The following is a 24,518-nucleotide window of genomic DNA, read 5'->3' on the forward strand; positions in this document are numbered from 1 at the left end:
TACTATTTCTTTCCATACCCAAAAGGGCACACTCCAGAATTTGCACACAGGGAGGGCACCCCTCACTGGGGAGGCAGGTGTGGGGACCAGAATTTCCTGACCTGTTTGCCCCTCCCAACATACTAGACAGCTGCACAAGCAGCACAAATAAATCTGACACTCCAGCATAAGCAGCGCTTGTTCATCTAAGGCACTTTTAAAGCTCATCACCAGAGGCGGAAGAGTTTATGCTGTGGCCAATGACAGCTCTAAAATCTCATCCCTGTCTGTTAACATCTCATCTCCCACTGTTAAAACACCCCAAGCAGGGGCAGTCTTGGAACTCCAGCTTCATCCACAAACAGAACAGAGAATAGAGGATATCCTTTGTGCTGGCACAGGTAAGAGACATTCAAAGACATCTGTAGAACAGCAGTGAAAACAAAGATTCCCAGAGAGGAGTAAACAGATTCCAATCCCCTTATGGAGGAGCAAGAACAGGAAGGGTCCAATTGCTCACAAGCTGTGGAGAGGCAAAGGAAGGAGCAGCCACATTTTAAATCTGAAGGGAAGAAGCAGGGAGACTCCAGTTCACTAAAGAGGTTGGAATGGAGAGATCCCATCATCTATGAGGAAGGAATTCCCATTCAGCAGAGGGAGGGCTGGCAATTTCCTCAAAGCAGCCTGAAAGGTGCCTACCCAGGACTCCGCCATGAGGGGAATGGTAAAGAAAACCATGGCAAACTCAGGAACTGAATCAGACAAGTCTGGGATCATTTGTGGTAGGTGGGATCTCCAGAATCTCCTTTCTGTCCCCTCACAATGTCAGAGGGACTTGTCAGTGCACCTACCTTTCAGATCCTCATCTTCAGTGGTGGTATTACAACTCTCTGTGGACCCCTGCGTGGTAGAAGAGAATGTTACTAGATAGCAATGCCCATAGAGTCAAAACTATTTCATTTGTTTGCAGAAGAGGATGGGGTTGCATAAAACAGGAGAAGGAACAAGATAAAAGCACTTATGGTTAGGAGGATTAGGATGAAATTATGCAAAGGAAAACTGAGGCAAATATCAAGCAAGATCTTTTAGGCTTAGCAATCTCTTGAAAGAAGTAGTGCAAGCATATGATGCTGGAGCCATTTGAGAACAGACATTGCCAAGCCCTGGGAATAGTAAAATACAGGGCACAATCTGTAGTAGCCTCAAGGAGCAAGTAAATGAGATCCCAGACCTACAAGTTCACTCTAAGGAATTGGCCTCCAAATCCTGAAGAGACAAGGCACATGCGTAGATAGGCACATCTCATCTTCTACCCTGAGTTCACAGGGAATCATACACATCATGTCAGGAAAAGGACAGGGATATCCAAGTGTTACTGTTCAGAATAATGCATTGACACAGTCGCCAGAGTGGCAGGGACATGAATCAGAAAAGAGCAGATTGGCAAGTAGAGATGTGGGGATTTCTCTGAGGGAAATGCTGGCTGTCCCTCCCCTTACCTTTATGCCATCTGTAGCATTGTGGACAACAGTTGTTTGAGGCTCCTAGGTAAGGAGGAAGGCAGAAGTTAAACTCAGATTCTGATGCCTGTCTCATTTGTCTTCCCCCTCCAGCAAGTAACCAACATGGAAACAAAGCACAAAACACCTTCAAACTGCACACGTGCGTGCACACACGCACACACACTCCCTACTCAGAGGGCTTCTAAGAGAAAAACATTAACAGCTACATTCATAAGGAGACAAAGCCCCCAGGTGCCCTGTAGGTCCCAATCTGAGCCCTGAGAACTGTCCTTGGCCTGACAGCCTTACAACTATGACCAAACAGCAGTCTCAGGATAAATTTCCAACCCTTAGAAGACAGTTGACTATGCAACAAGCCCTCTACAGCATCTCTCTCAGAAATCAGATTTTTAGGGAGAGGACTGGTAGTGGGCTAGGGCCTTTGTCTCCCAGCTTTCCATTGAGTTTGCCAAGTACTTTATTCTTAAGAGGGACATTCATAATTTCCATAAGAAAGGGAATAAAGCCAGAGTGTCCCAGTGCCTTTCAGTGAGAAACTGCTTAGGCTACCAGGCTGCAAAAGAAAATGCACATTTTGCTAGAACAAAGTCTCCAAAATGGGACATTTATAGTAAAAATAAAAAGGCATTCTCAGCATCAAAACAGCAGAAGGCTAAGCCAGTGCAGGAAGAGCTGAAAATTATGAAGTGTCCCAGGAAAAAAAGAACTCTCTGGAATGTGACACAGAGCAGAAAGCAGCTACCAGGCCTCCAAGAGTGCTAGCTTGCTCCTGTACTCATCCTTTTGTTAGAAGACATCACAGATCTTGCACCATCACTCACCCACTGGCATCCCTTTTCTGAAGGAAGATTGAAATGGCCACCAGAGGCCACATGTTGCAGCAAATCACACTCACCCAATCTGTTACTACTTGACATGATGCCTGATTTTCCAAGCTTATCCACGGTAGAGTCTATTTGGGCTGTACTGCTAAACATACAAAGCACAGATCTCCCTAGAAGTCCACTGCATGCACTGCGACACCGCTGAACAATGACAGCACAGCAGATCAATCAGCTGCAAAGGACTAACCATACAGCCAAAAAGAGCAATTGGGCCATAGAGGGTCTCATTTGAAACTCAATTATTTGGCCCACCCTGTCTCTGTCAGGGGGTGCTGAAGCCCATTTTTGTTTTCCTGGATGTTGGAAAGTAGATGGAGTCACTTGCTCCATCAGTCTCTTCTTCCAAACCAAAGTAAAAAAACAAACCAGACAGTTGAATGGGAGACAGAACTATACAGGGATGGCACAAGGGACAGTCCAGGCTAGCTGAAGTCCCCGTTTCCAACTGCTACATCAGTTGGCACCCCAGCTCCCACAGCAGCGAAAGAACACAGACAGAACTAAGCCAAAACACAAGCTCAGACAGAGCAGCACAGGTAGCACTGGGGTGAGGGGATAAGAGTCAGAACTAAACCAAACAAGAAAAAAAAAAAAAAAAGTAATAGTGGTCAGGGAAGATACCATGGACGTCTGCACTGGGGGAGTTTCTTTTGCTGGGGTTACTAGACTGGTTTTGTTGTTGCTCTGTGGCTGAGACAGAAAAATAGATTGTTTTAGTTCTCTTGCTGTCCAGCAGTGACAGCAAAACATTACAGTACTGATCTCATATAACCCCCCACCACCTCTTCAGCCCCCCCACCCCACAAATCGCAAGAACAGGGGAGGAGGAGGAGGAGGAAGGAATACTGCCGTGGTCATTGGATACCACCTGTCTCTTCAGGAGGTGCAATAGTGAACTCACCAATGCCCAAAAATGGGTGGGTTACTAGATCTATAGGAAAGGGAAGGGAAAGAAAGAGAAGGCAACCCAAAAGGGTTGGGGTTTCCAGGAAGGGTGCTACCAAGAAACTTCACTGCAGCAGAGAGGGAGCTGATGTGTGGCAGGATGTGTGCTAACAGACTCTAAGTGACAGTATAGGGCATGTGTTGTGCAGCACCACATTGGGATGACCTGGAGCTGTGCCCATGGTATCCCACGGTGTGCTGGATGAGACTAGTGTGGGATGATGCTGGCATTCCAGAGTGCAACGCTAGCACGAGAAAGGGTGCAGGTGGTCCAGGGCAGGAGTGGAGAGAATACCAAGGAAGAAGCCAGGGGATTGCTCAGGTAGGTTAACGAGTCTTAGGGATGTTCCCAAGGGATTTATGCCTTTCCCAAGGAGTTTCTCTTGTAGCTGGGGAAGATTATGAAGTTTGTTGATAAAGGCTGTTCTCTTCACTCCCATAGCACAACAAAAGCAGCAGAGTTACCAACTCTCCTCCACACTTGCAGCATGGAAATGTCTCAGCTTAATTAAGAGAATGCCCAAAGTCCAGGTCTTGTTAGGAAGGAGGTGCCCTGAAGCTGTTTTCCATCATGTACATTCCCCCATCCATAAATTCAAATCTTCTTCTCCATGCACTGGAAAACAGGCTAGATCTGACTTACAGAGAAGACCTGACTGGCTGCTGAAGCACTTTCCCCTTAACATTCTTCTTGTACCCAACACCAAAAAATAAGATACAAATCAGGCTCACTGTAGCTCAAAAACATGTAGGCAGTCTGCCTATCTTTTGGGGCAGAGTAGAACAAGGGCCAACCCCCAATGTATCAAAACCCTCTGCACCCAGCAACCAATGCAAGGAATGACAAGAAAAGGTCCAAAGAAAATTTTGAACACATCCACCACTAGAAGCAGATCTTAAAATGAGATTCTGCATCCATCCCTGCCTGTATCAGCTTCTCTTCATAGGCACCATGTGCTGCTAGAGTTTTTTTGTTTGTTTTTAACCAAAAAAAAAAAGAGAGAGAAAAAGAGAGATTCCACAGAGCCAGAGAACGGATAAACCTGCTCATCCCTAAAAATCTGGGAAAGGAGGAACATCTTCATTCACAAATGACATGCCTTACATCTCATTAGCTGCCTCGTTTCATCTTTCTAGTAGGGCAAACACTCTTTGGGTGCATTTCTAGCTTGATGGTGCCAGACACATAAAGGTAAAAGGGGCAAAGCAGCCTAAAAGAACGAGTTTCAAGCTGCTTTGTGGCACAAACAAGACCGTGGCCATAGAGAATCTTGTTTGCCTCCTGCCATCAAACCAAAGTGCCTTTTACAATCTATTAGAAATTACTAGCTGCATCTCAAGGGGGTTTAAATCTGGTTCATTCATGTGCTGCTCAGCAGCCAAGGGACGCCATCATTACACTTCAGTATACTAGAAAGGGATTGATACAGGGTGCTTGAAAAAATGACATTGAACATTCTAAGCTGGACTCAAGTTAAAGTGTGCTCAGCAACAAAGGACTAGAAGGCAAATAAAGATTTCATCCCAGGGGTTCGATCTAAAAAGCTTCCAAAGAAATTGCTAGAACTCAGCACCTCAGGATGAGGCCCTCAGCGTCAGCTTTTCTGCAACTTCCCACTTGCCATCAGGACAATCTCCCTCACTCAATTTTGCACCATGGGAGCTTCCAAAACATACACATTCCTTAGTGGAACCTGAGCTGTCCCATTTTTCTGCAACCACCAATCCTCCCTAGTTTGACTGGGACTGTGCCTCCACGTCTCCTGCCCAGATTTGTAGCATGGTACTAAAACACCGCAAAGGGAATGTTGGCAAGCTAAGGAGACAGGAAACTTGACCCATGTGCTTCATATGGGAGGTGCCAGATCTACTGACTCCCATTTATTGTCCCCCTGCTCTGTGACCATTTAGCCAGCTGCCCATCATCCTACACATGGGCTCTCAGAGTGTATACGAGTCTCACAGGATTTTACACATGCATCACCTCACCATTAACATCAACGGGGAGCAAGAAACATAGCTGATTTGTTCTAGTACAGAAGGTCTTGACTCTAAAAAGAAGGCAGTTTACCTAGGACCGTGTCAGACCATTCAGAAGATCTGTGATGCAATTCATTTTGACACAGATACTGAGTGTACTTCCTGTGCTAGAAGACAGACAGACAGACACAGACAACACGGACGGTGCAAGAGAGAACCAACCAGTGATCACAGCACTGGGGTATACACTGAAAGACGGGAAAGCAAACACCAGCCACCTGGACACTTCTAGCATTCACTGGTCATTTATTCAAAATTCACTGTCCCGAGACAGACACCTATTTAGTTTCCATTTTGCAGCTGCCTTAAAGTAGGCAAAGAAATGTAACTTTGAGCTAGGCTGTGCGGCGCTTGGTGACCTGTACAAAACCTCCTACCTTTACATCTAACACAGCTGGGGCTGGAAAAATCAGGGAATGCTGCCCCGGAAGTGACATGTCACTAAAAGACTTTCTAAGCAGCCCTTTGTGACCTCTTATTGCTTATTTGTAACAATTTACAGTGACAATGAAAGGGGGAGAAACAGGTAGAAACAGAGAAGCCAGTTTCTCTCCTTTAGTGACACTGTGCGTCTTCTTCCCACCTGAAGGTGGCAAGAACCACAACCCAGCAAATCAGAATACAAAGAATACTTTCGCATTAGTTACTGCCCATGGCTTCACAACAGTGACCTGGACAGTAGCAAATGGCAGTAGCATCAATCCACAATTTGGCACTGGCTGTTTTTTTCTTTTCTCCCTTGAAAAATCAATATAAATCATCATTTTCCAGTATATTCCAGGGATATCAAACACATTTGGATATATGAAAGGGGAATGGATAAATTGCAAGAGGGAGTAGTTACGGGGCACTTGATCATGCTAGGAAACAAAATGGAGATCCAAAGAACAGAGATTTGGATTATAAGTGCTCTGACAAACCTTTTTCAATACAGAAGTCTAACAAAAATAAATTAATGGCAGTTTTCGCCACCAGGTGGTGCTGTGCCCGCACCTTTGTTCCTTGCACGCTGGAGACCCATCAGAAGCCTCTGCCATATTTGGAGCGACTCCCAGTTTGTTCTACACTGCAGGGCTATCTCCAGGGATGACAGCACCAACGAGGCAAAGCACCTGCTCCTCTTTTGGCACCTCTGCAACAGAATGACAAGGCCCCATGTCCAGACAAGGCACAGATCTGTTGTGCAGAGACCACGCACTCCATCCCAGGAGAGGTACTGCCTTCTTCATTTGTTTCTCACCCCGCATCAGACACCAATAGCAGGCAATGCTCAACTGCATTTTAAGCAGCCAATTTTCTGTAGAGAATGGGAACCTGAGATTAGCCAGAGTCTGACCAATCACACGGTCCTTTTTGTGAGGACATGGACCTTTGAAGTGCATGATTTCCCCATCTCACCACCCTCCCCAAACATGCTATGTAAGGTGATGAGCACAAGCTGAGCGTGCATGGCATGAGAATGGTGGATGCACGAATCGCAGGCAGCTTACGGGAGGTGCTCACCATCAAATGCACACTGGAGCTCGACTTCCTTTTCTGGACACACCATTGAGAGAGGGAAAGAGAAGGGGAGAGAGGAAATGAGAAGAGAAGCACAGAAACTATTCACACGTTAGTGAGCCAGCAAGGGTCCCTCTTGCCAACAACACTCCGGGGGGGGCAGCAATAGCAGCAGAAATGCACAGGCGCACAAAGGGTTCAAAGAACACTCAGCATTAATGAGTCACCCATACACACGCAGGGAGGGAAAGGATAGAAAACATCCACACATGCACAGATGTGAGGACAAGGAAAAAAAAACTCCTCACAGGCACAAGACATGGATGGAATATATAGGCCCAGGGGCCCAGAAGCAAAGGGGTGCCCACATATGTACCTACACCAAAGGAACTAACAGTGTTCCCAGCCAAAAAGGCAGGGCAGGCAGAGGAGCAGGCAAGAGAACTAAATAGGTGTACAAACCACACACTCAGAGGGCAGAGATGAGGAATGCATTGCGAGAGGGGCACCCCTATGGGCAGAGAAAAGAGTAGGGTCTCCCATGTGCACAGAGTGGGGAGACCAAAGGAGGGGTTGGGGTAGGGGAATTGAGATGTACTCTGGCTGAGGCAGAAAAGGTGAAAGGCACTCTCAGTTGAATTGATGTTAGGAGCTTCACACTCAGGAGAGGATTAGAAACTGGTCCTCAAAACACTGCCTCCCTTCTTTCCCAATTTACAGTCACGCTCAGGCTGCTTCACCAGATTCTGGGAGCAGCCAAGATAGTGTATGAACCATTTCAAACTAGAAATCTTCCAGACTTATTTTGGGCCTACGCTTGGTTATGTTGATCCATTTGGAAGTTGAAGACCTGCTTACACATGGCCCAACCTGTATTCACTTCACAGAGATAGTAGGGGACTTGCCACTGTCTGCACTATATTCCTGTGCTTCCCGTAGCCTTCTCCTAGGACAATTTAGCATCTCTACAAGTTGTTCCCAAACGAGCTGGAACTGGATGGACCACCTCAAGGGCTGCAATTTATGATCATTAGACATTGCCAAGAAAGATGATAATTTCAAAAGTTCCTTTTGGCTCAGGTAAACACACACACACAAGCACACACACACACATCCAGAGTCTATGGGCTTTAAAAGAGAAATTACTTTTGGCTAACTCAGCCAGTCAAACCTAGTCTCATCTTAGGCTGCTACTCCACAACTCAAAGGAAAGCGATGGGCTAGGACTGGAAAGCCAGCAGCAGCAGCAACCTAATGATTGTCATAAAACACATGACAATGAGGATTAGGGTTAACAGAATCAAGGCAACCAGCTTCTATTTGCAGCAACCCAAAAGGAAATCCTCCATTGGTGCAACCTGTCAGGATTCAATTAGAGCCTGTGTAAATAACAATTTACAGCACCAGAGGACGTGCTCCCCAAACATTTGCCTTTATTCTCCTCTGCAAATATATGGAAGCATATGGATAAAGAGAGTCAAATCTGCATAAAATGACACAGCAGGGAAGGTGCTGCTACAAATCAAATCTCATTCTCAGTTTTAGCACATTTCTGATAAGTATCAAAATAAGAAGGAAAAAAAGGGTGAAGGAGAGGAGGATATTCAATCCCTTTCAATCCCTGCCTATTTGGCATCATCAAGATAACTACTAAACAGGGTTAAAAATCCCTAATGAAAACTGTTAACAAAATAATCAGGTTTCATATCTATCCAGGGTCATCCAACTACTTCAGAAAACACAAAACCCACCTTACTATAATCCTCTGTCCTTTTCAGGAATTACTTAAGGGCACAAAAATTACCACAGACCAAAAAAAGGAAAAAGAAAGGAAAAAAAAAAAGGAAATGTAAAGCTCCCTGCAAATTAGAACTTAATAAAAGAACAACTTACATTCAATACAAATTAACGTGCTAGAAATAACTTCAGAAGTTTTGGATGCTGTGTGACAATTCAACAGGAAAAATGGCATCAGGCAGCAAGAACTGAATGGACACAGACTTTAAAAAGAGACAGTAAGAGGTGACAAGAAAACCAATTAAAGTCAAATGCTCAAGATGACCCTGGGTCTCATGCGATTGTGTACTACACACTGTACCCAATAAGAACTTAACAACAACAAAAGAAAAAATAAATGAAGTCAAAATATACTTAACACCACAAAACCAACTGATAATAGCATCTGACATCCATGGAAACAATTCCAGCCTAATGCAGCCACAAAAAATTGTCCAAGTGTGAAAGAGCATTTCCAGCAGACCAAGATGATATGCATTCTATTTACAGGCATTTCTCCTGCTTCTTGCAACAGTCTTCAGCACACAGATAGGAACTGTAGATAAATTCAGCTTCCCTGGAGACCATTAAGGATCAATTCTCCTGAAAAAGCCAAATAACCCTTCCTTAAATAGCATAGGATCTTTGTGGTAGTCAAATAGGTAGTCTACAGCCTACCTCAAATGCTGTAATTAAATATCTCGACCATGTAACTCAGGGGTGTCAAACATGCAGTTCGTGGGCCAGATATGATCCATGGAGCCCCACAATCTGGCCCCCAGTGCTACCTCATTGACCCCCATGCTGTACTGGATCCACCCCACATGCAGAGGCCAGGACGCGCATTCCCTGGGGTTGGGTCCCGGACTGCACTACCTACAGCACTCACTTAAGTAAGTGTCCTGGCCCAACCTGAGCGGAGAGAGGAGGAAATTGTTAGTAGGTCTGATCCAGAGGGCCAGATGAGCTTGTTACCCTTAAAACTCACCTAGATAAAACTATGAGAACAACTATTCAAAAAGTAACTAGGACGGTTACTCAAGGAAAACCTCATATAATAACGGATAATATAAAAATTGAAAGATTAACTGCTTTATAGCCAAGAATGTTTCTTTGAGCTTAATTTCAATCAAAGGCTGCATTTACAAATACTGGAAAAATGTTTCTAAGCCAAAAAAAGAAAAAGAAACAAACAAACTATTCATGACAGCAACAGCTGTAACTATTCTTATCAAATACTAAGACATGCTAAAAAGTATTCTACCAGAATTATTCAGCTTAACCTCAGAGTCCACACTGATCACATAGTTCCTTTGAATTATGTGCAATGCAAGAAATTTTCTACCCCAAAGATCTTAAAGATCTTGAAAGAAACCAGACCAGGCAGAGAAAAGGGACAGACAGCAATAGTGGGAGCTAGGTAAAACGTCCAGAAAAAATGCTCAGGGTACACACAAAGATATTTTAAAAGCTCAACCTTACACTGTAGTGACAATCTTCTACAAATTTCTTAACAGGTCTTATGGAAAGGGCATGCATCAAGAAGAGATTTGATGGAGAGACTGGAACTCAGGACCAGTTCAGGACAGGATATATGGAAGCAGCAGAGTGTGGACACTTACAGCTAAAAGTCTCTGATGGATTGGATGGTGCAAGGGACAGCAAATGTGGGTAAGAGACAACATTGGTTATGGCAGGGAAGGGAAGACCTGTGAAGGGTCCTGAATATGAGAACAAACCTTTAAAAGGTGGAAAAGTAGCAACAGGGAGAGGTTCTAAGGGAGAGACAAAGTTGGTGAATTTAAAAGGCTAGGAAGGTTTACTTCTGACATACCAAAAAGGTTTGTTGCTATAGCTAATAGGTATAGTATTACCATACAGACCCATCACTTTATAAACAGGGGTGGGCAATTTTTTCAGGTGGTGGGCCACTTATCCTGCCTGATAAAAAACCCAAAACACCAAAAACAACTTGTCTCCTACCCTGTAAATGTTTTCTCTATCAGTGAGGAAGTTAGCTGCCACTGATCATTCATTATATCAAAGGTTTTCACAATTTCTGGAACTACTGTGGTGAAAACAATAACATTTTCCCCCAAAGCAATGCAGGGAAGTTTATTCTCACATCCCCAAGGATTCCTCCTCACTAAAGTTCTGCTTTCTGTATTTGGGTTAGAATTTAGGTATTAATCTCATAACAAGGAGAGTAAATTATCTGCACTGGAATCTGAAGAGAAATTTTGCCTTGGGTAACAATAAACAGAAGTGGGCAGCACACAGAAAATATCCTTATGAATCATCACCCCTACGTCACAACAGAAGTAACACTAAAGATGTCAGGTATAAATCATTCCGAGCAATACCAGAAAAGGCAACACAAGCTGAAAGATTTTATAAGAAATAAATAGTAACACTAATCAGGTTAACAAGAGTAGTTTCTATTATAGGGAAGCCACTTGGGCTCAAACAGTTTCTACTGCAACCATTTCCATGGAGTTCTCACAATAGCACAGTACTGACAAGAATGCTCTTACACATTAAGTCCACTATAGACGTTAACCTTACACAAGGTGTCATTATTTCAGTGACTATTTTAGGGTTTCAAGGGAGGTGGGAAAAAAGCCATTCTTCATGGCACTGATGTGGGCATCAAGTCACTCATGAAAGGCAGCTTGATCCAGTGGACAATAAAGTAAACTGGGACACTGAAGACTGGGTTCCGTTTCCACTTCGTCCCTGCCTGCTGTACAGTTCTAAGCAAGTCGATTTACCTGGGTCTCCATTTCCTTTTCTACCAATCACCTATTTAAATTGTAAACTTATGAGGCAGGGACTCACTTTTTACATGCTTACAGCATTCCCAGTGATCGAGGTTCCAAAACACCACAAAGCAACAAAATGGAACATGTCTCCTGAGTTAAGGTTGGAAATGTGCTCCATAATGCTAAAAGTTATTTACTGTTAACAAACCTAAAACCTGCTCCCCAAGATACTTACCTGAAGCAATTATTACTAGCTGTGCAGTCAAGTTGGATTTTGGTCTTTTTATTTTGTTTTATCCAATGATCCATAAACAACATGACAAAGTAATGTTTGTATAACCAAACTTTCTACATGATCTTTAGGTCCTTTGTTCACAGAAGGCATGTGGTTTGAGCCCTGCTGATTTCAAGGACCGGCATATTTAAAAGTTCTTTTGAGGTTTTCACTGCTCTTTCACATGAGGTGCTCCCTTGTTAGTTACTGTAGCAAACCACAACATTATCAAAATATGTAAAGCAAAAGACACTTGGAACCTTCCCTTTGTTATACAGAACTAGCCCTGGAGGTGAGGTCTGCACCCTTAACCTCACCATACCAAATACTGAAACTTTACTTTTGTTCAGCCCAATTCTCTTTGGTTTTGTGTACAGCTACACCTTCTGTGCTGATCCTTACTACAGTGGGGAAAAAGAGGAATCCCTTACTAGAATACAAACCTTGATTCTTTTGACCAGTCCCAGTCACCAGCTCAGATCAGTTGTTGAAACTGGCTAAGATGACCAAGTTAGTGTGACTAAAATTACAACACTTCACCAAACAAGTAGCAGCAGCCAGCCTCACGGGTCACACTTCCCATGGCACTGACAACCATGCTCGTCTTACAGAGGATGTAGTCAGTGTAGCAGTTGGATTAAATTTGGGGGGTTGGTGGGTGTAAGGATGGTTACTTTTAAGTGGGACTGTAAATGGGATGGCACCCACTGCTGGTCAGCCTATGCCACAGCCCTGATGTGACCCAAGGAGCCCCAAGATGATGGTGGTCTGAGAAGGGGACATAAGTTACATGCAACTAATGAAGTGTGGCAACTGCACCCTACTGGAGAGTGCTAATGGAAAGGCCAAAAGCCTGCAGCTGGTTGAAGAGAAGACCTGCTGAAGTCATGGGCATTGTGAAGAGGGAGAGTATGCAGCTCCAAAAGTCATGACATACACCTTGCATACAATGGAGGAGGCTGGTCTAGGACTTGTGCTGGATGCCCTGAGAGTTGGCTCCAGGGCCAGTCTGGATCAAGCCATGGTAACTTGCTGGACTGGTCCTGCATGCTGCCTTCATCACATGCAGTGCAATACCATGTCAACCCTGTGCTATACGCAGGACCGGGTCAGCCCATACACCGTCGGCAGAACATGCCTCGTCCTGACCCCACGTCATCCATGCAGCACAGCAAGCCTGAGGCTGGCATGTGCTGTGTGGTGCATAGGCTGTCTGCAGTGCTGCAGGCGCTGCACAGGTGGTTGGTCCCAGTCTGGCCTGCATATCAACCTAGAGACCCTCATCCGGCCCATGGGCCAGGTAAGTCTAAACACCCCTATACTACAGAAACAGAGGTAAATGCATAGCCACAAACTCTCCCAAACCACCTTCCAGAATCAAAGCCTCACCACTTGCACAACAAGCTCAGAGAATAGGAGATAATAGGATGATGGTTCCCTCAATGTGTATGTCACAACCTCCAGCAATCAGAGCATAAAGACTATCACAAGGTAAAACATGGAGAGACTTGAGGATAGAAAGGCTTGGTGTTGGCTGAAGGTGCATGCATAGCGAACCAGAGAAACAATCCCCACCAATCTCTTCCAGAAAAGAGGAGTGTCACAGTCAAGAAGATGGGAATTTCTACAAGACCACCCAAATGCTCTACCCATCCCTGCTCTACACAGCCAGTTACCAAGTACAAGTAGCCATCATTAGTTATCATACACCCGTTGGTATGGCTCCTTTCTGACCCTGAAGACTGATAGTACATAGTTCCCTAGTACATATAGTAAACTAGGGAAAAATAATTCCATCTCCCCTCCCACCTTCGAAGCATAGGAGTTTTTAGAATGAGAAGGTGGGTGGGGAATACTGTACTTGGAACATTGTCACTCAGACTAATGTTTTTTTCTGCCTTCACAGCAACTTCTCATAGATATACAAAGGCTAGCACTCACCCTCCCTGTCACCCCAAGCCCCTGTCCACAGGGCAAGGCAGGGAGATTTCCATAGGCTCTGCTAGGCTGCTTCATCCAAGTACACTGAATGGATCATCACAAGGCTGGTCAGAGGCATGTATGTGCCACATCAGAGGCAATCTGTGGTCTGTAAATGGAGCTGCCTGCCTCTAGAGACAGCCAGTACCCAAGAAGTGAAGAGGAAATACTTCTGAAGTGCCTTGCTGGTGGGAATCTGATCTCGTGGCTGCAGAACAAGTGGCTCTTCAGAGAGAAGTTATATTTCTGTGGCTTCATGGGGTAGGGGGAGGGAAGGAGAAGCACTAAAGAGACAAGTTGCCTGCTTGTAAACAGGCAGAAAGAGGTGATTTAGAAAAGTTGGAACTTACCTTTACTCCATCTGACTTCTTGTTCAATAGACTTTTGGCAGCTGCCAAGAGAAACAGGAAAAGCAGGTCAGGGGTTACTTTTCAGATCTTTGTCCCTCCCCCTCCCCTCTACTCAAAATCACAGGAGAATTCGAGGGGAAGGCCCCCTACTAATGTTGCTTTCTAACAACAAGAGTGATAAAGTCCAGGCTGAGTCTGTCTTCAATTCTTGTGCTGTTACTGCCATCAAGACTGCCTATATTTTCTAAAAAAATGCTCCATTTTCAGCCAGCAACTCTCCCACCCTCCACAACTCAGAAATCCAGTCTCCAATAGGGCTACAGAGCTCCTGAGGCGGTTTTACCTCAATAACTCTACTCACATACCAGCTTTGTCCAGATGTGGCAGGGGTCACAGAGAGAAAGCTGAAGGATTCTGTCAGATCCTTGTAGTCGGACAGATTTGCCCTCAAGTACATCCATTTACATAACAGACTTTATTTATGAAAAGGGGGACTGATAACACAGAGCCTTCGTAATCACTGCCAGAGTCCAAAATTAGCCTGGGGAACATCTGGCATAGCAGCAAGGGACTGAGGAGTTTGGTGGGGGAGGAGAAGGGAAGGCAATGCTGCCAGCTGTTATGGGAGGCTGTAAAAAAAGATAACCAAGGTGGCAGAATTTCCTCACTGAAGGATACAGATGCTCTAGCATACTTGGTCTAAACATGTAGTGCTACAACTGAAACAGACTCATATATACCTGGAGAGGCAAGTGACAGTGCACACGAGAGAGAATGAAGCACACACGTGCATGTGTAACACTTAGCAAAAGCACGTAGGTGTTTGACCACAGGATGCATATGTATGCATGCCAGTATGCATATTGGGACTATTTGATTTATTATAGGAAAGATACGGTGATTATAGCTGTCAATAATAGGTGGCCTGCCTCCAGCCTCTATGTATATGTCAGTGTGTCCTCATGTACACTGTGGCCAACTTTTGCCATTTCTTTTGCAGGAAGTGCACTTGAGGCACCTGCTTTTTCTGAGCAGTTGCTGAAAAATGTTTAGTTCCATTAACACTAATGGGCACTAGGAGCCAGATCAGATTATTCTCCATCTATCTGGTATCTCAGCAGACCTAGGTGCCTAAATGCAAGTCATTAATGCATCTGTTTTTGTAATATGCAGCCTGGGCATGCAATACCTATGTAACTAAGTCCATACATATTGTCTCCCTTCCCCACACATGGGTAGACAACCTAGAACATCAGTTATGGTGGTGGGATAACACCTGGGCTGAGGTCTTTTAGCTCAGTGTAGACAATAGCTGTTTTCCAAGATGAAAAAAAGCACCACAAGCATGTTACTTGTTAATACAGAGCTGGTTCTCCTAATTCCACCCCAGCACAGCACCTTGTGACTGGAATTTTCCTTGCAATTCCTGTTCCCAGAAGGTAATAGGGGCACAATGGGGCAGTGCTTCAGGAAGTCAAGAAGGCACTAGAACAATGACAGTTTTAAGCAGTGCATAGATGCGCTTTGCATAGTAGGTCAAAGCGGTTGTGCCAAAACACAGTTCCACAGCACAGATAAATAAATCTATGAAAACCAATGTTTATGAGGACAGGTTTGCAGCTAAAGGGTTTAATGTCAGACTCAGACAACCAGCTGCCTGGCAGTGGTATTCCTGCTGAGTATATATTTACCCTAAACCAGCACAGGAGAGAATCTGAGAAATATCCTTCCCCACCTGAGCACTGCGTATGCTTCCAGTGTGGGAGCAGGGGGCAATTCCATTCCATGGAGTGAAAACAGCATGAGTCTGAAGGCAAATGTGGAGCTCAGAGGGATTCTACATGTTTCAAGTTAACTCACAAAACATTTGTTGAGGCAGTTGCTTTCTGATTAGGAAACGTTTGCTGCTTTAAAAACACAAGCCGCTACATCTTGGAGGAAGCAAATGTCACTAGAATCATAGATTCTGCAATTTCCCAAATGTCACGAATAACCAAGCAATAAAGATTAATACAAAATTGGAGCAGGGCTATGCTGCTGCCTCATGTCCAGGGGCCTAGGCACATGCTGGGAAGTCAAACGATACTTCAAACTCTTCCTAGCTTCCCATGAAAGTTAACATTTACCTTTGCACTGAAGCCACAGGTAAAATGCCCTGCAAAAGTTACACTAGTACTATCGATTCAGCCTCCCCCCTGACCCTATACCCTGTAATGCCAGCCAGAGTTCCAAGAGAAAGCCTCCCTGCTCCTGCCCAAGGTACCCACAGAAATCTCAGTGCTGCACCAACAATCCAAGTAGTAGGGAATACTGTGTGAAGTGGGCAGTATTCAATTTGGATTTGGCCTGATTCGGGGGGCAGTGATTTGATTAGCTGATTTGGATCGCTGTCCTGATTCTATTAAGCCAAATCTGAAGATTCAATTCCGATTCGGAGAATCAGCGATTCAGCCATGGATGCAGCTTTATGTGTTTTTTCCTATGTACTTTGAGGTACTAGGTGTGGCTCGTGAACACCGAGATGGTGAGGTAGATGGAGTGTCCCATGGGAGTGTGGAGGGGGGTCCCCCCATGTGCTTGGTGGTGGACCTGGAAGTGGTCTACTCTGCCCTGCCAACTCAGTGTTTATTAGCTGCACCTGGTACCCTGGGGTACATAGAAACCCCCCCCCCCCCCAAATATATAAAGCTGTGTCTATGGTTGAATCGTTGAATCAATCTGAATCAAAATCAGAGGCTTCTGATTCAATTTGGAGAGATTATGGGTCTCCTGATTCAATTTGGATTTGGAGATTCAGCCGCCAAATGGGGCCGAATCTCCTTCGAATTGAATCAGTTACCAAAGCTTAGTATAGCCCTATCAGCGGGTGACCCAGCACTGCAGAAAGAAATTCAACGTGCTGCTCACTAAGCTCGTACCCCATAATAAGATTTGTAAGGACACTGGGAGAGTCTAAAAAATGCATTCAAACACCAAAAAGGTGGCAAATATACTAAACGATGGGAAGGACAGATGCAGGTTTACTCACTGGTCAATCTGTACACATTACCAAGCAAAGAGGCAGTGGGTATGATTTCTACAGCTAGCAACACATAGACAAAACTGGCTGTAATGAGAAGTGTATTTAAAAACTCCAGAGACAACACCACCAAACATTCCACTCTGCAAAGAGGAGACAGAGTAGGAAAAATCCAGGGACTGTAAAGGGTTGCCCACTGAGATTTAGAGAATGGTCTCGCATTTCTGTTCTACAGTTTACCAGGCACAGGATATGGACAGTATATCCATTTTCATGACAATCCTAACTATTCTTATGATTAAGAAATTAACAAAACCCTTTCATTATGTGAATTTATGCTGTAGCAATACAAGGGCATCCATGCACTATGTTTGCAGCTTAAAGTGCTCTTCCATGTCTGAGTTAACAAGATGTTCTTCCTGAAGAGTACAAATACTCTTTTCCTCCTTCTCCACTCCCAACCCTGAGGCACATCTAGTTTTCAGCCTTTGAAGAAAATTTAAACTAGCCCCTCTAACAAACCTGGCCAAGTCAAAAATCCCTAAAACTGTCCACTATTTATTGCTGGCGACTTCACTCCAGATATGCCAGAGGTGATGAAAGGGGAGTTTTTATATGGGACTAAAATACTACCACCAAACAAGTTGTGGATGGTTTCCCTGACTACCCTACTCAAAGTTCCTCTTGCTCTCTTCTCGAGAACAGTCGTTCAGTGTGTATGTTCTTGAATTGCTTCATTGGAAGGGATGTGTGATTGTTTTTGTTTTTTAAATGGATTACTTAAACTTCTCGTTTGGGGGAATACAGGGAAATTACTGAATGCCTGACAGGAAAGCAAGTGAAACACCTTCTCTTTGCTTTATGATAATCCTGGCCACGTTAATTGCCACAGCTCCCACAGCACTGGCAGCTGACTCATCTCACCAAAAATTTCTGACTTGTGGTTGTTGTTCCTTGCGCCATCAAGTTGCTGGCCTCACTAGCCAAATGATATGGCTCCACTGTCCAGACATGACCTACAGGTCATATCCCTCACACCTCTGCTGTACTAAGAACAGTGAACCAGGTCCCTCCAAAGTCTGAATTCGTATCAGATGAAAAAACAGAAATGGAGGGAAAACCTGTCCCAAGTCATCACAGAACGTAGTAACGGATTAGTTCAGAACAACTGGCCACTGAAGGGTAACACTGATCTATGCGTTTCATCACAGTACAAGAAGGTTCTGGAGAGAACACACAAACAAAGCTCCTTTGAGCTTTCCAAAAGAGCATTTAAAGGTGCTATATTTGGATTGCTTAAACTAATCTGGTTACTCCCATTCGCCAAGGTTTCAGGCACTAACTTCATTAAATCCAGCTGTCCCCTCTCAAATCTCATGTGCTGGTTCACTGCAGGACCCTATGTGTGTCCAGCATGCAGTTCTGGTTAGTAATTCAGTAAATTCACCATGGTTATGGTTCCAGGTTAGATGAAATTTTGTGCATGCCAATTTCTCAGCCAGCAAGCATGGATGAGGTCTTACTGGGTGTGCAAACATTGGCATGCTAGTTTCTACTGGCAGTGAGTGGGTGGGTGGGCTGGGTTCAGGCACTCAGGAGACAGGACAACTCATGCCACGTACCTTGCTCAGCCAGGCCGGCAGCACTCTTGGTGGCTGAAGCAGGTGCCGAGCTCTGCCTGCCAACTGATTGGATAGAATCATTCAGTGGGAGGAGCAGTAATAAAGCAACAGAGGCCAACCAGCAACGAGAGAGTAAGATGCAAGTAAATTAGTGTTAAAAGGTGGGAGAAAGAAAATAAGATTATTTTTACCCTGTGTGAAGGGCAAAAAGTAACAGAATTACAGAGACGGATCTTGGGTGAGGGGTTCTTACGACACAGGAATGAAATTTGGAAAGCCATGGATCTAGATTAAAGAAGAGTTTATGAGGAAGGGTTTGCAGCTATGGTTTGAGGTCAGCTCAGCCAGAAGGAAGTAATAGTCAACTCTGGTCTTACTTTTGTTCATTTAAAGAGTAACTGGCTTACATCAGAGTGCTTTGAAGGATATATTGGAGGAGGCTACCAATCGCATCAAAATCTAATTCTGAAGTCACATACTTAACTAGAACAAAACACAGCAGGAATAAGTAAACTCCATGATAGAGTGACCTACACAAATCAACCCTTGACATGCTGGAAGTCTCACCCCCAAATGCATGGGTGTTTGTGATAGAAAAGCTCTGAACTCAGGGGTGCTTCAAGAAAGTCAGACCCTGTCAGTACAGCATATCCCATGTGAGAGAACTGCAACAAGTCCTTTATACTCAAGGCTAGGGAAAAAAAACCTGATTTATTGGATTGTAACTTGATGATGATTTTTTTTGGATCTCTCCATGTGTCATGAAGTCAGTGAACACTATACAGCAATGTAGATGACCCCAAAGGTACAAATACTGGGTTGGCCTGGGATCTTCCAGTCTCCCATCTATTTACTGGATTATAAACTCAGAAATTTAGCTCAGTAAATGTTGTCCAGTGCTGGTACTCACTGATAAGATAAAGAAAAAGTTACCATGTTCATCAGGATTAGTACCACTTTCATGAATATTTAACAGGGCCACTCACCCCCATCTAGGCTTGATTTTTTATATGTATGGAGTGAATACACATGCACTCCATTACCTTGTATGACACCAGAAGCTAGAATGAAAAAGTTATACCAGTCACCTACAACAGAAATGGTCGACTATAATTTCTGCACAGAAGAACACTTCTGGGAATTGCATGCTCTGGTGCAAGGACCAACTTTTCCAAAAAGGAAGCAGTCAAAATTGGCCACATCTTGATGCCTGAATGCTACGAAAGCATGCAGCCACATTTACAAAGAGGCATGAAGATCCAGTTTTCCCAACATGCTACCACAAAACCTCCTGCTGTGGTCAACATAGACAGAAAAGAAAAAAAGGAGGAAAGAGAGGGTGGTTTGAGAAGGAGAGTCTTCAGTTAACTCCATGTAATAGCACGTAACCTATTTGTGTCTACAGATTCTACCCGAAGCAATCAAAAAGAAAAAGGCTACTGGTAACTTAAATGAGCTCTACGTTTGAAACAAAATCACCTGAAAGGTCTGAAGGAATTGGCCAAGACAACTTTGGGAGCAAGCAACTTGCCATCTCATAACCCAGTAAATAAACATATGCCACTTTGGGTAGTACCCCTCCAAAATAAGAGTTGCAAATCCGAAGAGCATTAATACTACTACCAAGGGGCATACTAAAGATGGAAGGAGAAAAGAGGCTGCTACCCCACAGTTCTAAAGTCCTTTTTTTTTTTTTTTTAAAAGGAAGGGAAGAAATGTTTGAGGAGGATGGATCCTTATAGGTTTAGCATGTGCAACTGTCTTGTTCTGCTATCAACTTGTCCAGAAATAAGACCTTGAGAAGCAACAAGCAGAGTAAACTCTCACTTAGGTATTAAAAACGAGTCCACCACCTTACACAGGATTAGTGTTATATCTCAACTCAATGACAGGAGGGGAGTCTGAACAAGCAAAGATGAAGGAACCTCTTGAGAAGAGAAACAGACAGCATTTTGTTATTTGTCAAATTGTGATAAGAAGAAATAGCTATTTAGCTACATGAGCTTTAATGACCAAGTCTCAAAGCTACACACAAAAGGTAGGTCATAGTTTCAGGACTACAGGCATTCAGCAACTAAACAATACAACAGATCTTCACCTCAATCAGATAACATGGTTTTCCTGACTGCAGACATATGAAATTCTAAACACATCTAGATTTACCATCATCCTCCCTCAAAAAAAGCTACTAAAGAGGGCTCCAAAAAGCAAGGTTTGCTACACTGCTAGGAGAGGATGCATTCCTTCCTCTCTGAAACAGCACGCAGACCTCCTACCTGCAACCAGAAGATGACAGAAGACTCTCAGACATACAAAGTAGTCTGAAAGTTGCTATAGAGAAGTAGCAGAAAAAAATTGTGAAATGAAAGCTTAGCTCCTAATCAAATTATGAGAGACTTTGAAAGGAAAAAAATATTCCTTATCTTTGATGGATTAAATGCACACTATTTGTCAAGAGCTCAACTACAGCCAGCAAGGTTAATCTGGTGACTCAGCACAAGTAGCAGAGACTCCTCCAACAGCCCAACATGTTGACAGCTCTGCTAGAATTCCTTCCCCATTTATTCTTGGGCACATGATATCTAAAGTCATATACAGGACTTACACCTGTGCCAAGAGAAACCTCTCCTGTACAAAAAGAGAATGTACAACCATTCAAGGAGTTTCTTGTGGAAGAGAACTGGCCCCTCTGCAAGAAGAGCTTTCTCTCCAAGCAATGTCAATCTCTCCCTTCCCACACCAACTTGAATGGCTGTACGCATCTCTTGGGTATTGAGGATACCTAGTATACGACAGTCTTCTGCTCTCCCCCCTCCAAATGAAAGGGAGGAAAGAGTACTGGCACCTTGATGGCCTATTCATGGGCAAGCTGTGAAGGCACTTTGTGGAGATCCTACCAATGTGCCTATGCCCCCAGCCACTGCACAAACTCAGGTCCTCCCAGAACCACACAAGGGTGGGGTAGGAGGGCATTCCCCCAAGCTGGAACTGTCCTGGGAAGGTTCAAGCTCCAGGCATCTACCTTCTGCCACAGTCCAGACCAGGGAATTAGGCTGTGCATAGATAGGAGCCATCTCCCACAGCTGGGAACAGTCCAGCTCCACTGCCTCTGCCTCTCACCCCATACACCCCTCCTGGGTGACCCAGAAGGTGCATGAAATGTGGGGCATTCTCCAGCAAGTAGACCCCTCCCAGAACTCCAGAACAGTTCCTACCACTGGAGAATGCCCTCCCCCACCAATCAGCTCATTAGCAGGATGGGTAGAAGGACATTTTCCTGGGGCTGGAACATCTCTCCCACCCTTTACACTCTTCTGGGGTGACGTGGAAGGATGCAAAGAGTAAGAAGCATTTGCATTAGAAACCACTACAGGGCTTTGACATTGTTTCCACTGCAGGAGGACCCCCCATGCCCAACCTGTTTTGGGATGCTCCTGTGGTAGAAACCATCTTTGAGCCCTGGAACAGTTCTAGCTATAGGAGAATCCTCCCCAGCCTGTGCAGCCCTCTGGATCATGCCAGAGGAATGCACAGGGTGGGAGACAGGTGTGCCCATGGCTGGGGCCCTCCTGGAACCCCAGAAGGATTCCGGCTATGGGAGACTGCTCCTTACTCCATGCACCCCTCTGGGTAACTCAGAGGGTGATCCCAATTGGTAGGAGGGGACAAGGAAAGCAGTTCTCGCTTCTCCCAGCTCTCCAGGGTGAGTGCCTTTCCATAACAGTTACTGCTGCCCAATGACAGCCTGCCCCTTTCCCTAGGGGCTTCCTTAGAAGTGGGGGGACCCAAGGACCAGCCCTTTAGAGCCCCTGGGCTGGAGAACTGCCTTGGGCAGCCAGGAGGGATGAATGCATGTACAGCCCAACCTTTTTTTAGCACTAAAAATATCACAGAAAATGGAGATTGAAGATCATGATGACAACTTCACCAGTGTCTGGAGTTTATCTGCTCATGTACCAAGCTTCAGAAGGAAGTCCATTTGCAGCCCCCAGAAGTTTGGTACCTGGATATAAGACAGAATAGAACAAAGAGCCCTGGGACCACCAAAACAATTGATAACAGCTTTAGCTTGATACATTTAAAGAGTGGTCCATGCTGTTGCCACAGTTGACTGCTGGCAGCTTCATGTGAAGAATGCAACCATGAGATGGCAAAGCACGGAACCCATTGAGGCACATTTCCCCAGGCTCCAGGCTCTTGCCAAGCTAAATGTCTAGAGTGTGGTTTTTTTTGTTTTTTAAGAGGAGGAAGTCCTGGTTCCTAGCCACACTCCTGCTCAACAGGCCTTCTAGTGGCAAGTCACAGTTGTGCAGGTGAGAAGCAGCATTAAGCCTTAATCTGCAACTGCTCTAGAATGGTTGTCAAGTTGCCTGACATTCCACAGATTGAGAATAGTTTAAAGGTCACAGCACCCTAAGTTAACAGAGATCCTGGCTATGAAAGAGCGGGCTGGCATTCAGAACTCCAGTCTGACCAGCAACATTTTAGATCCATAAGGAGGAGTTCACTACAGCACTTTTCCATCATTAGATTAGCTATCAGTTACAATGTCAGTGATGTTAAGAGAAGGAAGGTTGGGAACCAGCACATTTTCATGAAGTAGAGTTGTCTCTCTCCTTCCTGGCACAGGGAATGCAGGGAAAATTTGTTCATGAGCTTATCAGGAACATGTCCATTCCTAACAGAGGGGGCACAGCAAATGCCAGTCCAAGGTGACCTTTCCTGAGAACTTCTGTCTAAGCTCAGTTCTATCTCCCAATTTAAAAGCAGCCAGATAATTATCTTTGGGGAAAAAAAAAAAAAAAGAAGAAAAAACCCTTTTAGACACAAAAATTCTATAACAAATCTTATCTTTTGAAGAAAGAACATCAAATGGGCAATTAAATTTGCAACTTAATAAACAAAAGCTACAGGAACTGTCACAAAAACACTGATCTGAAGATCAGTGATTAATCAATTCTAAGCCTGACAGATTAACAACAAAAACAGGTAGCACAACCAATGGAACCGTCTCTTTACAGATGCCATGACCTGATGCCTTTGTGTGCACGACTGACATTTCTATCAGGATAGACAAAACACCTCGTTCCATTGTCAAGGTCCAAAAGCTTGTGCACAACAACTTCAAGAATATTTATATATGAATAAATGTATGTACACACGCATTATAATATGAAGTCAAATTTATGATTTCTCCTTTCAGAAAACACTGATTTTTTTTCTTCTGTATTTCTAATGGAATGGAAAAGCTTTAGCAGCTGTAAGGTTCTTTCCTGTCCCTGTGCTTGTCTCAATCTTTGCAGCTGCAGTGTGCAAGCATACAGAAATAGTTCATTTTAGCTGGGTATTGTTGATATGGAAAAGATATCGGCTTTGTATGCGTCTTTTGAAAACTCCAATTAAAAAAACCATGGGCAGGAGGAAGAGAGGTATTTAAAATACAGATATTTAGAATTCAGAGGTCATATTCTATCAGATCAAAATTACTACTTGACTTGAACTACTTGACAAGGTCAGCTTTGAAAAGGAAAATCAGCAAGAGAGAATCAAAGGGGAGAATGCTGCCTGGAGAACCTATTGCACACTTGTGTGACACTCCTCTAGAAAACGAGGAAAAAAAGGATGGCGCCTATACAAAGTGGGAAGGATTGCAAAGGGAGAGATTCAGAAGGAAGAGATTGGAACAATGTTGCAGGTTATGGTTCACTTCCATCTACATGTATAGAAACTCCAGCTATGCCAAATACAAGAAAACAGTCAACTTTCACCAACTTCTTTGCAATAGGCAGGGAGAAGAGACTGTATATGGAGAACTGAAATGCTCCAGATTAAATGAGGGGGGACACAACGGTGGGAGTCTACTA

At 44.3% G+C, this 24,518-nt stretch overlaps 1 protein-coding gene across 1 annotated transcript in view; it reads right to left on the reverse strand.

Moving 5' to 3' along the window:
* Positions 1 to 24,518, reverse strand: part of CAMK2G (calcium/calmodulin dependent protein kinase II gamma) — a 184,688-nt gene that overhangs the window by 11,360 nt on the left and 148,810 nt on the right. The window contains exons 13-18 of the mRNA XM_019555533.1: positions 18,655 to 18,717; positions 14,014 to 14,054; positions 6,875 to 6,907; positions 3,008 to 3,076; positions 1,479 to 1,523; positions 831 to 879 (exon numbers count right to left, since the gene is read on the reverse strand). Coding sequence (XP_019411078.1) covers positions 831 to 879; positions 1,479 to 1,523; positions 3,008 to 3,076; positions 6,875 to 6,907; positions 14,014 to 14,054; positions 18,655 to 18,717 — 300 coding nt within the window. The remainder of the gene's footprint in view (positions 1 to 830; positions 880 to 1,478; positions 1,524 to 3,007; positions 3,077 to 6,874; positions 6,908 to 14,013; positions 14,055 to 18,654; positions 18,718 to 24,518) is intronic.

The sequence above is a fragment of the Crocodylus porosus genome, unplaced genomic scaffold (assembly GCF_001723895.1).
Source record: "Crocodylus porosus isolate Cpor-Errol unplaced genomic scaffold, CroPor_comp1, whole genome shotgun sequence".
In the NCBI taxonomy this organism is placed as follows: domain Eukaryota; kingdom Metazoa; phylum Chordata; order Crocodylia; family Crocodylidae; genus Crocodylus; species Crocodylus porosus.